General features: G+C 40.6%; 3 protein-coding genes and 1 non-coding gene across 4 annotated transcripts; 1 reads left to right on the top strand and 3 right to left on the bottom strand.

Moving 5' to 3' along the window:
* Window positions 1–1,222: 1,222 nt before the first annotated feature.
* On the bottom strand, window positions 1,223–2,422 carry LOC113783145 (wall-associated receptor kinase-like 1). The gene has a single exon (XM_027329206.1). The coding sequence runs from the start codon at window positions 2,306–2,308 to the stop codon at window positions 1,223–1,225; it is 1,086 nt and encodes a 361-aa protein (XP_027185007.1). The 5' UTR covers window positions 2,309–2,422.
* On the bottom strand, window positions 2,334–3,633 carry LOC113783144 (wall-associated receptor kinase-like 1). Its single transcript, XM_027329205.1, has 2 exons — window positions 2,850–3,633; window positions 2,334–2,479 (listed from the first exon to the last, which is right to left on the bottom strand). The coding sequence occupies exons 1-2, from the start codon at window positions 3,631–3,633 to the stop codon at window positions 2,334–2,336; spliced, it is 930 nt and encodes a 309-aa protein (XP_027185006.1).
* Window positions 3,634–5,410: 1,777 nt separating this feature from the next.
* LOC113783143 lies at window positions 5,411–11,828 on the top strand. The gene is made up of 3 exons (XM_027329204.1): window positions 5,411–6,808; window positions 6,962–7,097; window positions 11,743–11,828. Exons 1-3 carry the CDS (start codon window positions 5,411–5,413, stop codon window positions 11,826–11,828), a joined length of 1,620 nt encoding a protein of 539 aa, XP_027185005.1.
* On the bottom strand, window positions 5,783–5,889 carry LOC113748470. The gene has a single exon (XR_003464328.1). It is a non-coding gene; the product is annotated as a small nucleolar RNA R71 (small nucleolar RNA).
* Window positions 11,829–13,449: the final 1,621 nt, after the last annotated feature.

Raw genomic sequence — 13,449 nt, 5'->3', positions numbered from 1 at the left:
TTTAAAAAAGTTGGCTCTATTTCTGCTGGTTATTGCGCCTCTTCTTTAGTAGTTTGTACAAGACAAGCCTCTAGTAACCATACGAAATATGACTGCAGGATAGTGGGAATACCTAAATCTCAAAACGAAAATAGGAATGTTACGGATCCTCCAACTTTGAAACTTATAGACCACTCTTAGCCACTGATTTTCCAAAGTCTATCATTATTTATTTCTTTTTTTTATACTGTAGGTTTTTTCATCATACATTATTTTCATTATGATAAAGATTCAGCGTAATAAAACAGAGGGAGACTCTAAAACTTAGAAGAATAGAGAGGAAGTGGATGACTTTTTAGACAAACTAGATCAGTCATACCATTACCTAGTTAATGTTCGTATTAGCTAAGCTAGTTTTTATTAGATGGAAATATATGTATGTATGTATGTGTATGTATATCAGCACTTGGGATGCTGTCTGGTTCTAAATGAAAAATTTTCAAAAACTTAATCCCTTGCTCTACTCACCATCATAATCTCCAGGCATTGGTATTTCAATAGTGTGCGATTGTTGCACGTATAAAAGAGTACCATAATTAAATGCATGAATGCAGTTAACAGAATAGAATATCTTTTTTTTTTTTTCGGACACAGTGGGTATCCAAGATTCAACGGAGTAATATTCTGGACCGGCTAATTTCACTGCGCTTGTGCCCCCACCCCCAGAAGACACAAGACGTTAATAGGAGTCGAGCCGCGACCATCGAATGCTAGGACCTAAAGAGACTTCCCCTAGCACCAGCTGAGCCAACCCTGGGGGTTAGCAGAATAAAATATCCTGATGATACGGATTTGATTAACTTCATTTGGAATCGGTATCAATTTGCTGAACCTGAATGCATTAATTGCTGCAAAGTAGAATTAGACTGTTTTATACATGAAAGGGTAATAGCATTATGCTCAATAACATCGGTATTAAAGCATTTTGGAAATTAAGTTTTATCTGCCCTTAACATTTAACAATAACAAGATTCCCTCAAGTTGCTTCCAAAAAGGGGGGAAAAAGATAAGGATTCCCTCAAGTGGAGAAGCATGTAATTATTTTCTCACACAATTACTGTCCATAAAAAGCACTGCTCACAAAAGTTGTCAATACATGCAAAGTAAAAATAATACTCAAACGCATGAATGCATGGAACCAGTGTCACCTAACTGAACCTAAATGCTTCACTGCAAAGTAGAATTACACTGTTTTATACATGGAAGGGTAGGCATCTGAAATTGACTCCACAGTATCACTTGCTATTGTCCATGTGTAACATGTACCATCAGATTTCCCAAAAGCTTCTTTCCCATTACAACCTGGATCTTGAAACTTTGCATGAATTGTAGAATCCACTTTGGACAGTTTAGCTCTTTCCAACTCCCTGTGCGTTTCCTTCATTGTTGGCCTTGCTTTCCCATTCGAGTTTAGGCATCGTTGCGCGAGCTCAGCAACAAGAATAACCTCTTCCTCATTTCTCTCATCAGCAAGTTCAGGATCAAGAATTGTCACAAGGGAGTTCTGATTCATGGATTTTAAAAAACTTTCTACCGAACTCACCCCAACATGATCTTCTTCCGTTTGTATGGAAGATATCGGCTTTTGTCTTGTAAGTAGCTCAACAAGAACAACCCCAAAGCTGTATACATCACTTCTGTCCGTGTATTGGCTTGTCCGAAAGTATTCTGGATCCAAATATCCAAATGTCCCTTTAACACGTGTAGTTAAATGAGTTTTATCAACTTCAATAGACCTCGAAGTTCCAAAGTCTGATACTTTGGCTATGTATTTTTCGTCCAAAAGTATATTGCTGGACTTGACATCTCCGTGTAAGATGGGAACTGATACATCTGAGTGCAGGTATGCCAATGCACCTGCTATTTGTGTGGCTATTCTTAGTCTCAATTTCCAAGTGAATGGGAACTCGTCATCATTCTGATTATGAATGAGATCGTGAAGGGTTCCATTAGGCACAAATTCATAAATTAGGAGGGGAACTTCAGTTTGCAAACAACAACCTAGGAGTTTTACCACATTCCTATGATTGACTTGCGACAGAATGACCATCTCATTAACGAATTCTTCAAAGCGGCTTTTACCAACATTTTTACCCTTTTTGATTGCTATGATCCTTCCATCGGTCAACATCCCTTTGTAAACTGTACCTTGACCACCTTGGCCAAGAATTCGATTCTCATTGAATTCATCAGTAGCCTTGCTCAATTCGTTGCCAGTGAAAAGCTTCGTGTTTTGAATGTCCTGAGTAGATAACTGCTGCTGTAACATTTTTCTGAATACCTTTTCTTTGCGCTTATTGTTGTATATCCTCTTCAGTTTGCCGTACAGGATTCAAGTAATGATCAGGAGAAGTAGCATTCCAGCCCCTACACTGGAACCTGAATAGAGTATAGACGCCAAATAAAATCCTGGACTTAAAAGAGTCTAGAGTATCTTGAACTGTACTAGTTTGTCAACAGCCAGTCATAGAAGAAGATACATAAATAGTATATTCAACTTGACCGCTCTAAACGTTATATTGTTGTTTAACACTAATTGGAACTTGAATGAAAAACCACCCTTGGAGTAATATCTGAATAAGGAAATGGAGGAAAAAAAATGGAAAGAGATGAATGGCTTACCAACTACAATCGCTATCCTAATCCCCCTGATTTGTAAAATGGCTTCAACACAAAACAACCAACCACAAAGAGGAAGTTTTAGACAAAGATATAAGGATAATCTGTTAGGCTTAGAAAAAAGAAAGCACAATGAAAATAAGAAAACACACACACACGCACACAGAAGCTCTATGCTCTCAGAAACTTACCATATTTGCAGGCATCACTTAAGTATGGATTGATATGATAAGACCAAGCGTCATCTCCCAAGGCTCTGCATTCACAATAGTAGGTGGGAATATTTCTGGATCCTATGGCAAGGGATCTGATTTTCGGACTACAACTTGAGATGCCATCAATGTCAGAATAATTCCGGAAAGCCCAAGACAACACAAGAGGAAAAAACATATCAGTTTTTGGGTCCAAATCTTGAAATTTCCACTTTTGGTCTACCAAGGAGGCAGCAGTACAGGTTCGAGATGTAAAGTTCTGCGAGGCTGTTATGTTCAGAGTGTACAAACCGAGATGGTAAGGGATGCTAGCTTGACAACAATTGAGGCCATAGCAACCTGTTACCTTCTTGTTAGTACACATGGAGGTGCAACCCGACAAGATTTCTGGACCGTCAGAAGCCGACATGAGGAAGGCATTGCCGCAGCCAACGAGCATCAGCTTGTTGTGTTCTGCAGCAACGAAGAAAGGACTCCCGTCAAGGAGATAATTTGCCATGGTCAGATCTGCTTGCCAATGATCTGAGCAAATTCTAGTGGCTGATTTATTTATGGTTACAGTTTGGTCAATCAGGGATATTTCCAGCACCTCCACAAAAACCTGGGAAACAGATTGATATAGAAATGATAGGTATGGCTTTAAGCCATTAACGTAATTGTCAACACAGATAATGGTGTAAGAATCGTTGAGCGCACAATCAGGGCCGACTCCAAATGGGAAGGGAATTGTCACACCTCCACAGGTATCATTGCATCCTGGCATTGCCACTGGAAATTGATAGAACGGTTATTTGGCGTATTTTGGACTGTTATTTTGTCCTAATTTTGACTACTCACGGTGCTAAGAACTGGAGTTTCACTCATATTCGACATTTGTGTGCATTGTAGGTGGTCGGCATAGAAAATGATCTCGCGAGGCAAAATTCCAGAAGACTTTGCATTTCAGAGCGTGGCCACGCCTTGGAAGGTGGACGAAACCGAAGGCCGGACTGCGGTCCACGTGAACCGTGAGGAGCATGGGATTAAAACTCCAAAAGCTAGCTTTTGTTGCAATCAATTGGGCCAGACGTTTGTTTTCTTCTTGACTTCTCCTGGGCGGCGCTACATATAAAAAGAAAAAAGGAGATTCAGAATCAGGGGATCAAGACCCTAGCTTTAGTTTTCTTTTGGCTACTTTTTGTCAGACGGCTCCCTTCGCTTTTGTTTCTTCTTGGGCAGCAAATTAGATAGGGAGATTTACATCGAATAAAAACAGTAGCTTTAGGTTTTTTCTTGCCCGAGGCGCTAGAGGTCCCTTTCTCTTTTGACTTTCAACTTTTCCGCTGGACAGTTCCTTCGTAGCTTTTTGCTTTGTAATTGCGATTCTGAAGCAAAGACGAAGGCAGGGCCTTCTCTATTGTTATTGCAATTAATTCCTTCCCCCAATTCTTCGTCAAATAATTGAATGAATTCAATTAAATCACGCGGGATTGACACGATGAGGAGCGGCTAATTCTCTCCTCTGCCCAAAGGTCGACGCGAGGGCGCGGTCCATAATATCTGTGAGATCTAATCGAATCTTCATTATTTCTTCCAAGTTATTGCTATTCGTGCGTTTTCTGAATTAATTGTTCATGGGTATTTTATTAATTGAATATCAACGGCCGGATATTTGATTTAATTTAATAGCCTATTGCCATGTTAATTAAATAGAATCCGTAATTGTTCATTTAGTTAGCACCTCGTGGCAACCACCATAATTGGTTTTATGTTGGGGAAACGCAAGATCTAATTTAAATAAACCCTCTTAGCGTGTTTATTGGTTAGGGTTGGGTTCTTCTGGCTTTAATGCAATTGGGTAATTAAATTCCTACGGTCGTACCTAGGGTTGTTATCTGGTTAGAGAAGCAGTCAATGGTCGTACCTTGACTGTCGAAAAAGTAAGGAAGAACTGGTTGTCAGAGCTTATTGATGGCTATAACTAACCTAGTGATAAATGGGTGAAATATCTTTGCATCGATGAGCATTTAATTGGACCGTGCCTGAGCAGTTGATCCTTTGGGTAGAACTTTTGTTAATTGCTATTTTCAGTGAATTGTACTTTGTGAGTTAGTTTTGAATTTTGTTTGTTTTATTTTATTTTATTTGTGTGCCTCCCATTGAAAATCCCCCAATTCTGTTCTACTGATTTGGAAAGAAATAATTTCCTACCTGCTCCCTGTGGATTCGACCCTACTCACCGCTATATACAAAAATCTGTATTTTTCTCGAGTAGGTATTTATTATTGCACAGGTTCGGCACCTGTCAATTTTTGGCGCCGTTGCCGGGGAGCTGGTGTTTGGATTATTTATTTCTTTTCAAATTCAGTTTTTGTTTTATTTTTATTTTATTCTATTCTTCTTGGTACTTTTGCTGGTTTATGCCCCGTTCTTCTCGCACAGGTGAATTAGTATACGATCCTGAGGTTGAGAAGGCAGCGCGTAGGCGGAGGCAAGAGACCAAGAGGCAAAAAGAAGGGCACTTATTTGCTGCAAACGAGTCAGCGGAAGACGAAATAAGCATGGCCAACAACCAAACATTGAGGGAGCTGGCTGCCCCGGAGCTGACTCACCAGCCCTTATGCATCACATTCCCCGCTTTGGCTGAGAATACCGCTTTCGAATTGAAGTCGGGGTTGATTCAACTCTTACCCTCTTTCCATGGTCTCTCTGGCGAAGAACCCCACAAGCACGTAAAGGAGTTCGAGGTGGTCTGCTCTAGTATGAAACCTCCTGGGGTCACTGAAGAGCAAATTAGACTGAGAGCCTTCCCGTTCTCTCTCAAAGATGCAGCTAAAGATTGGCTGTACTACCTACCAGCAGGTAGTATTACCACATGGGCGCAGCTGAAAAAGAAATTCTTGGAAAAATTCTTCCCTGCATCCCGGGCTGCGAGTTTGAGGAAGGAGATCTGCGGCATTAAACAATATCCCGGTGAGTCCTTGTATGAATACTGGGATAGGTTTAACAAGTTGTGCACTAGATGCCCGCAGCATCAAATTAGTGAACAACTGTTAATCCAATACTTCTATGAAGGGCTCCAATCAACAGATAGGAGTATCATTGATGCTGCGAGTGGGGGAGCACTTGCAAACAAGACACCGAGGGAAGCGTGGGAGCTCATCGAAGCCATGGCAGAGAACTCCCAGCAATTTGGTTTACGTGAGAGCAACCCTCCTCGTAGAGTCAATGAGGTAGAGACTTCATCCATACAGCAGCAACTGTCAGAATTGACGTCTGTTGTTAGGCAATTAGCCATGAGAGACACGCCGCGAGCAAAGGTGTGTGGAATCTGTACTAGCATGGACCACCCCACTGACTCATGCCCTATGTTGCAAGAGGATGGAGCTGAACAAGTGAACATGGCTGGAGGCGTGCCCGCGCCTCAAAGACCGTACGACCCATACTCTAACACGTACAACCCTGGTTGGAGAGATCATCCCAATTTCAGCTATGGTAGTAGGCCACAAAATGCATTCTCCAATCGGCCTCCAGGTTTTCAGCAACCTTGGCAACATAAGTCTCAACCCTCGTCCTCAAGCTCAGGGAGTTCTTTGGAAGAAATTGTCAAGAGTTTGGCCACGACTACCACTCAACTCGTCGCGACCACCACTCAGCTCCAGCAGGAGACTAGGTCCTTAGTTGCAAGTACTACTCAGTTCCAACATGACACCAAAGCAGGCATGAAGGACATGGAGACTCGTATGAGTCAAATGGCAACTGCCATTAATCGTCTGGAGTCCCACGTCTATGGAAAATTGCCATCGCAACCTGAGATAAACCCCAGAAATGTAAGTGCCATGACATTAAGGAGTGGCAAGGAAGTGGAGGGGCCGAAGGTCACAAACTCAAAGAGTAAAAGTGAAGACGAGATCGAGCAGGAGATAGAGGAAGGAGGACACATTCGTGGAGGTCCTGAGGTAATTCTCACACCATCAATACCCGTTAAAGCTAATTTACCCCCTTTTCCTTGCAGGTTGGAAAAGACAAAGAGGGCAGAAAAGGAAAAAGAAATCCTGGATGTGTTCCGCAAAGTTCAAGTAAACATCCCCCTATTGGACGCGATCAAGCAGGTACCCAAGTACGCAAAGTTCTTGAAAGATTTGTGCGTTAACAAAAGAAAGCTAAGGGGTGATGAAAGAGTGATGGTGGGAGAGAATGTATCAGCTGTACTTCAGAGGAAACTCCCACCCAAATGTGGAGATCCAGGTATGTTTGCTATCCCCTGTAAGATTGGTCATTCTAGTATAAAAAATGCCATGATAGATTTAGGAGCTTCTATTAATGTGATGCCTAAATCAATCTATGATTCCCTAAATTTAGGACCTTTAAAAGAAACGGGGATAATAATTCAATTGGCTGATCGTACATGTGCTTATCCGGATGGGATAGTTGAGGATGTTTTAGTGCAAGTAGATGGATTAATTTTTCCTGCTGATTTTTATGTGCTTTACATGGATGATAGAAGTGCCCCAAATCCATCACCCATTATATTAGGAAGGCCATTCTTGAGTACTGCCCAGACTAAAATTGATGTTAGTAAGGGTACTCTCACGATGGAATTTGATGGAGAAATAGTCCACTTCAATATTTTTGATACAATGAAACATCCTGTTAACTCTCATTCTGTGTTTGCTATGTATACCACTAATCCCTCTGTGCAAGAATTTTCTAAGTTTGCTTATAGGGGTAAATTCAAGGTTGCTGCGAACAAGTCCTATAGGATGAAAGCAATTCATGAGGTACAAATGGAGAGAAAATTTAGGAAAAAAGTTGCACTCAATGGCCATGTGGATCCTGGAGGAAGGCCACCAATTGCAAGGAAAATTCAATTACATCCAGACTAAAGAGTGGTGCTATGTCTAGCCAAAGACATTAAAGAAAGGCGCTGCTTGGGAGGCAACCCAAGAATTACAATATTAGTTGTGATCATTTTTCCTTACTTTATGATTTTTCAGTTTTATTTTAATGTTTTGATGGTTTTTGTGGTGTTGGACAGAAGAGTAGGGGTTCCAAGGCGTGCCCACGCCTTGCAAAAAAAAAAAAATGAGTTCGTTTGGACATCATTTGGATGTGGTGGGCAGAAGAGTATGCTCTCCAAGGCGTGCCCACGCCTTCCAACCCCTCCGATAGCGAAAAAGTAAAAAAAAAAAAAAAAAGTTTGACCAAGACCCTACTCCTTCCACTTTCCCTTCTTCTTTGACTAGTCATGGACAATCTTCTCCAAATTTCTATTGCCTACGTTTCCAGACTTTTCTCCTTTGTTTTGGTCAAGCTTGCCGCCGCCTACCATCGCTGTCTGCCGCCGCCGCTCAAATCAACCTCGCGCGACCCCTTCTGCTACTCGCGCAACCTCGCGGCACCAGCAGCGCACGCGACGCCCAGCAGGCCTACCAGCTGCCCACCGCGTGCGAGCCTTGGCGTGCGCGCGCAGCACCCAGCAGCAGAACCCAGCGCGCGACTCCACCGCATCCACCGCCTCCTTAGGCTCCAGCCGCACCTTTTCAGTAGCCAGGGAAGTTTCTCTTCTTTCCTCCTATTACTTTATTTTGTCTCTTCTACATTGAGGACAATGTAGGTCTTAGGTGTGGGGGGAGTGGCTTCCATTAGTTCTGTTTTTCATTAGTTCTTTTTGCTTTGATTACTCAAAAAAAAAAAAATATAACATGGGATGAATGAAAAAAAAAAATTGAAAAACATTGTAGTTAGTCGGCTTTTTGGTTATGTCTATGCTTGTTAGTGTTGGGGCATGTTGCTGTGATAAATGACATAATCAATATGAGTGGGTATGTGGTCGTATATGCTGGCTGTGCATTTTGTTTCCCTTGGCAATGTCATTGAATGTTGAGTATGCTGGAATTCACCCATTTTTGTAACTTTTGGGGAGCTTTTGAGCCTTACTTGAGCATATTATTCTTGTTTGCTCTAATTTGTTTGATTGAGTGGGTATCGCACATGGTATGAACATTCTAGAACTTGCTATTTTGTACATGTCAAGACCGCATTTTGATGAACTGGATGCATTTGAAATGATAAGGGCATTTAGGATTTAACCCTCTTCAGCTATCTAAAAAAATCAGCCCTCATTTTATATCCCAATAGTGAACCAATTTGAGCTTTTGTCCTTCGTTTCTGGTTGATATCCGTGTTTGTTAACCCAAGACCTCTTTAAACTTTCTTGTTTATCCCTGTGTTGTCAAGGGATGTCTGAAATCCATCATTTGTGCAAATCAAACAAATTCGGGGGTTGCAAGTGCTGTTAGATTAGGAGCTATATGATGCTATCCTTGTAAAAGGAGGGAGAAATTGGAAAAAGGCCACTGACCAGAGGACTTTGGCTTACAGGGCGTGCCCACGCCTTACAGGACTTTCTCCTGAAAAAAAAAAAAAAAAAATTCTGAAGAGACCTCGTGACCAGAGGACTATGGGCTACAAGGCGTGCCCACGCCTTGCGAGCAGTATGCAAAAAAAAAAAAAAAAAAAAAAAAAATTGGGAACACTTGTACAGTGTGTACAGCAAATGGAAACTGCCTTGTTAGTGAAACTCTTCCGGTAAAGCACTGTGGTTATTGGTGAGTTTCGGACGTTCTCTTGACACTTTACCCCCTACCTATACCTTCTTAACCCGCCTTTCACCTGAGCCCCATTACAACCCTAATAAAGTCCCTTTGATTTATGTGTTTAGTTCACTTTTAAGTGGTGGAGATGTGATAAACGTGCAAGCTTATGGTAATGGCATTCCGTGATGTTGAATTGAGCGTTTCTAGTATTCATATATATTCTTTGAATTACAACATGTCCGGTGTGTTTTACCTTCGGTGATATTGTCAGGGACCCTAGATGCTTGTGTTAGTATAGACTACTACATGGCCTCTGCTCTCTTGGTTGTACTTATGAGCTCCGAAATGCTTGAGGGCAAGCATTGTCTAGGTGTGGGGGGATTTGATAGAACGGTTATTTGGCGTATTTTGGACTGTTATTTTGTCCTAATTTTGACTACTCACGGTGCTAAGAACTGGAGTTTCACTCATATTCGACATTTGTGTGCATTGTAGGTGGTCGGCATAGAAAATGATCTCGCGAGGCAAAATTCCAGAAGACTTTGCATTTCAGAGCGTGGCCACGCCTTGGAAGGTGGACGAAACCGAAGGCCGGACTGCGGTCCACGTGAACCGTGAGGAGCATGGGATTAAAACTCCAAAAGCTAGCTTTTGTTGCAATCAATTGGGCCAGACGTTTGTTTTCTTCTTGACTTCTCCTGGGCGGCGCTACATATAAAAAGAAAAAAGGAGATTCAGAATCAGGGGATCAAGACCCTAGCTTTAGTTTTCTTTTGGCTACTTTTTGTCAGACGGCTCCCTTCGCTTTTGTTTCTTCTTGGGCAGCAAATTAGATAGGGAGATTTACATCGAATAAAAACAGTAGCTTTAGGTTTTTTCTTGCCCGAGGCGCTAGAGGTCCCTTTCTCTTTTGACTTTCAACTTTTCCGCTGGACAGTTCCTTCGTAGCTTTTTGCTTTGTAATTGCGATTCTGAAGCAAAGACGAAGGCAGGGCCTTCTCTATTGTTATTGCAATTAATTCCTTCCCCCAATTCTTCGTCAAATAATTGAATGAATTCAATTAAATCACGCGGGATTGACACGATGAGGAGCGGCTAATTCTCTCCTCTGCCCAAAGGTCGACGCGAGGGCGCGGTCCATAATATCTGTGAGATCTAATCGAATCTTCATTATTTCTTCCAAGTTATTGCTATTCGTGCGTTTTCTGAATTAATTGTTCATGGGTATTTTATTAATTGAATATCAACGGCCGGGTATTTGATTTAATTTAATAGCCTATTGCCATGTTAATTAAATAGAATCCGTAATTGTTCATTTAGTTAGCACCTCGTGGCAACCACCATAATTGGTTTTATGTTGGGGAAACGCAAGATCTAATTTAAATAAACCCTCTTAGCGTGTTTATTGGTTAGGGTTGGGTTCTTCTGGCTTTAATGCAATTGGGTAATTAAATTCCTACGGTCGTACCTAGGGTTGTTATCTGGTTAGAGAAGCAGTCAATGGTCGTACCTTGACTGTCGAAAAAGTAAGGAAGAGCTGGTTGTCAGAGCTTATTGATGGCTATAACTAACCTAGTGATAAATGGGTGAAATATCTTTGCATCGATGAGCATTTAATTGGACCGTGCCTGAGCAGTTGATCCTTTGGGTAGAACTTTTGTTAATTGCTATTTTCAGTGAATTGTACTTTGTGAGTTAGTTTTGAATTTTGTTTGTTTTATTTTATTTTATTTGTGTGCCTCCCATTGAAAATCCCCCAATTCTGTTCTACTGATTTGGAAAGAAATAATTTCCTACCTGCTCCCTGTGGATTCGACCCTACTCACCGCTATATACAAAAATCTGTATTTTTCTCGAGTAGGTATTTATTATTGCACAGGTTCGGCACCTGTCAGAAATCTTGTGGCCCCTGATGATTGAACAACGAGGTGAAAGAACAAAAATAAAGCAGAGATGAAGCTCAGATTATCCATGCCAAATTGTGCAGTGTAAGTTTATCTCTTTCTTGCTGAGTGAAGTATGATATGTTGCAAAACAGGAGTAGGAAAAGTACTGCACCTTTTGTAGATTATCTTGGACTTAGATGCATGAATGAGATGCCCAAAAACCCAAAAAAGGAAAAAAGAAAAAGTCGGGATGTCAATTTAGATTATTTAATTTTTAGCATTCTCACTAGCAATGTGATGAATTAGCGATACAAACTCATAAAAAAAGCAAGTTAATTAACTAATCCGTTTGAAAATGTTTATGAAGTCTAAAAGCACAGCAAATTGAACTTAGTTTATCTATTGCAGATGCTTTTTGCTTTGCCAGCATGGTGCCTCAGCAACATATTCCAAGTGGAAAACAAACCACCACTCTCACAGTGCTGTACATGTAGGTCACAGATTAGAAATCGAGAGACTGAATAAACTAAGAGGGGTTCTTCCAATATGTGCACAGGGTAAGAGATGGTCTAGGTTGGTAGTTGTCCACGCTAAAATTTTCACAAAACAAAGTCGAGGGTTGTAAATTTGCTTCACTTTCTGTTGGGTAAATTGTAAATGACTAGCAAATGTTGTAACAAGAATTGGCTTCAAATCGTGATAGATATCACTTTCCTTTAGGCTTTATTTGTCCGGTATAACGTGCAATAACCTTGGACAAATATCCTTTAGGATAAGATGAAGTTTGTTCGTCTTAAACTCTTGCACAAAGTAAGACAAACCCTTTGTGAACTAAGGAGTGCTTTGAGAGAGTACACAGTAGAAGGAAAGTGATTTTCTGCAGCCAACCACTCTCTACTAGACCTCTTTATATAGGAAGACTGTTTGGGAAACAAAAGAACTCATTAAACACTTGTATGAATAGATTCAAAGTATTGTGTACACATTCATGCACTTTAATTCATGCATCTCATGATCATTAGATCAAAACATGAATCTATCCTTTCATTCAATAATTCTCATATACATGAATACACTCATAAATGAATGTACATTTTAGAAACATTCACAATACTATACATGTACCAAAAATTAATGAATATACATTAATTACATGTATGTACATCATACAAATTTTGAAAAGTTTCCAACAATCCCCCGCCATTTTCAAAATTAGAAAATGGATTTCTAAAAGGTCACCAAGTAATCTGACACTCATATGCATAAATAATGGTGTCTTTCGATTGAACCACTATCTTAGTGAAGGTTCTTTGAAATCAATCCTTCAAGATGGTAGACAAGCTTTGAACCACTTGGACATTGGACCAACCTCATAAACACATCATACACTGAGCAATGCACAACCATAAGTTCTTCAACGATACATTTTACGGCCTTGTATCACTATCCTTTCATGAATGTTTACAAAGTAAAGTCCTTAACTTTGTGGTTTGCCGAAAACCAACATTCATATAGGCGACATTTTAGTGCCCCCGCCATAGATAGCACTTTTAAGATTCGTTAAGAGTCCAATGACTCATCCTTACATTTGCACTGGCGAGAATAACATGCACTATTCAACATTGGGATGTCTAAACTTCACATAGTGCACCAACCACTAGAATGGTGTACTTTCACTCATTGAATTCAAGACTAGACGTTGTATCTAGCGTTGAATTGAGGTTCCACCATTAGTGATCAAGAATTTTGGACTTTAAACCCATCCCCCTTGATGTCTTTAACACCAAATTTCTTGATAATCCTTTTGTCAAAGGATCACTTAAATTTTCATTTGATCTCACAAAATCAATTGATATGACTCCATTTGTAATCAAATCTTTGACATAACTATGTCTCAAACCGATATGTCTTGATTTACCATTATACACTTGACTATATGCTTTAGCAAGTGTAGCTGCACTATCACAATGGATTGAGATAGGCGACAAAGGTGTTGGCCACAATGGTATATCACAAAGTAAATTACGTAGCCATTCAGCTTCTTTACAGGCCGAAGCAAGTGCTACAAACTCTGCTGCCATTGTTGAATCGGTGATACAAGTCTGTTTCTTAGAA

Source organism: Coffea eugenioides, chromosome 9 (genome assembly GCF_003713205.1).
Source record: "Coffea eugenioides isolate CCC68of chromosome 9, Ceug_1.0, whole genome shotgun sequence".
Lineage (NCBI taxonomy): Eukaryota > Viridiplantae > Streptophyta > Magnoliopsida > Gentianales > Rubiaceae > Coffea > Coffea eugenioides.
This window is presented reverse-complemented; position numbering and strand designations above follow the sequence as displayed.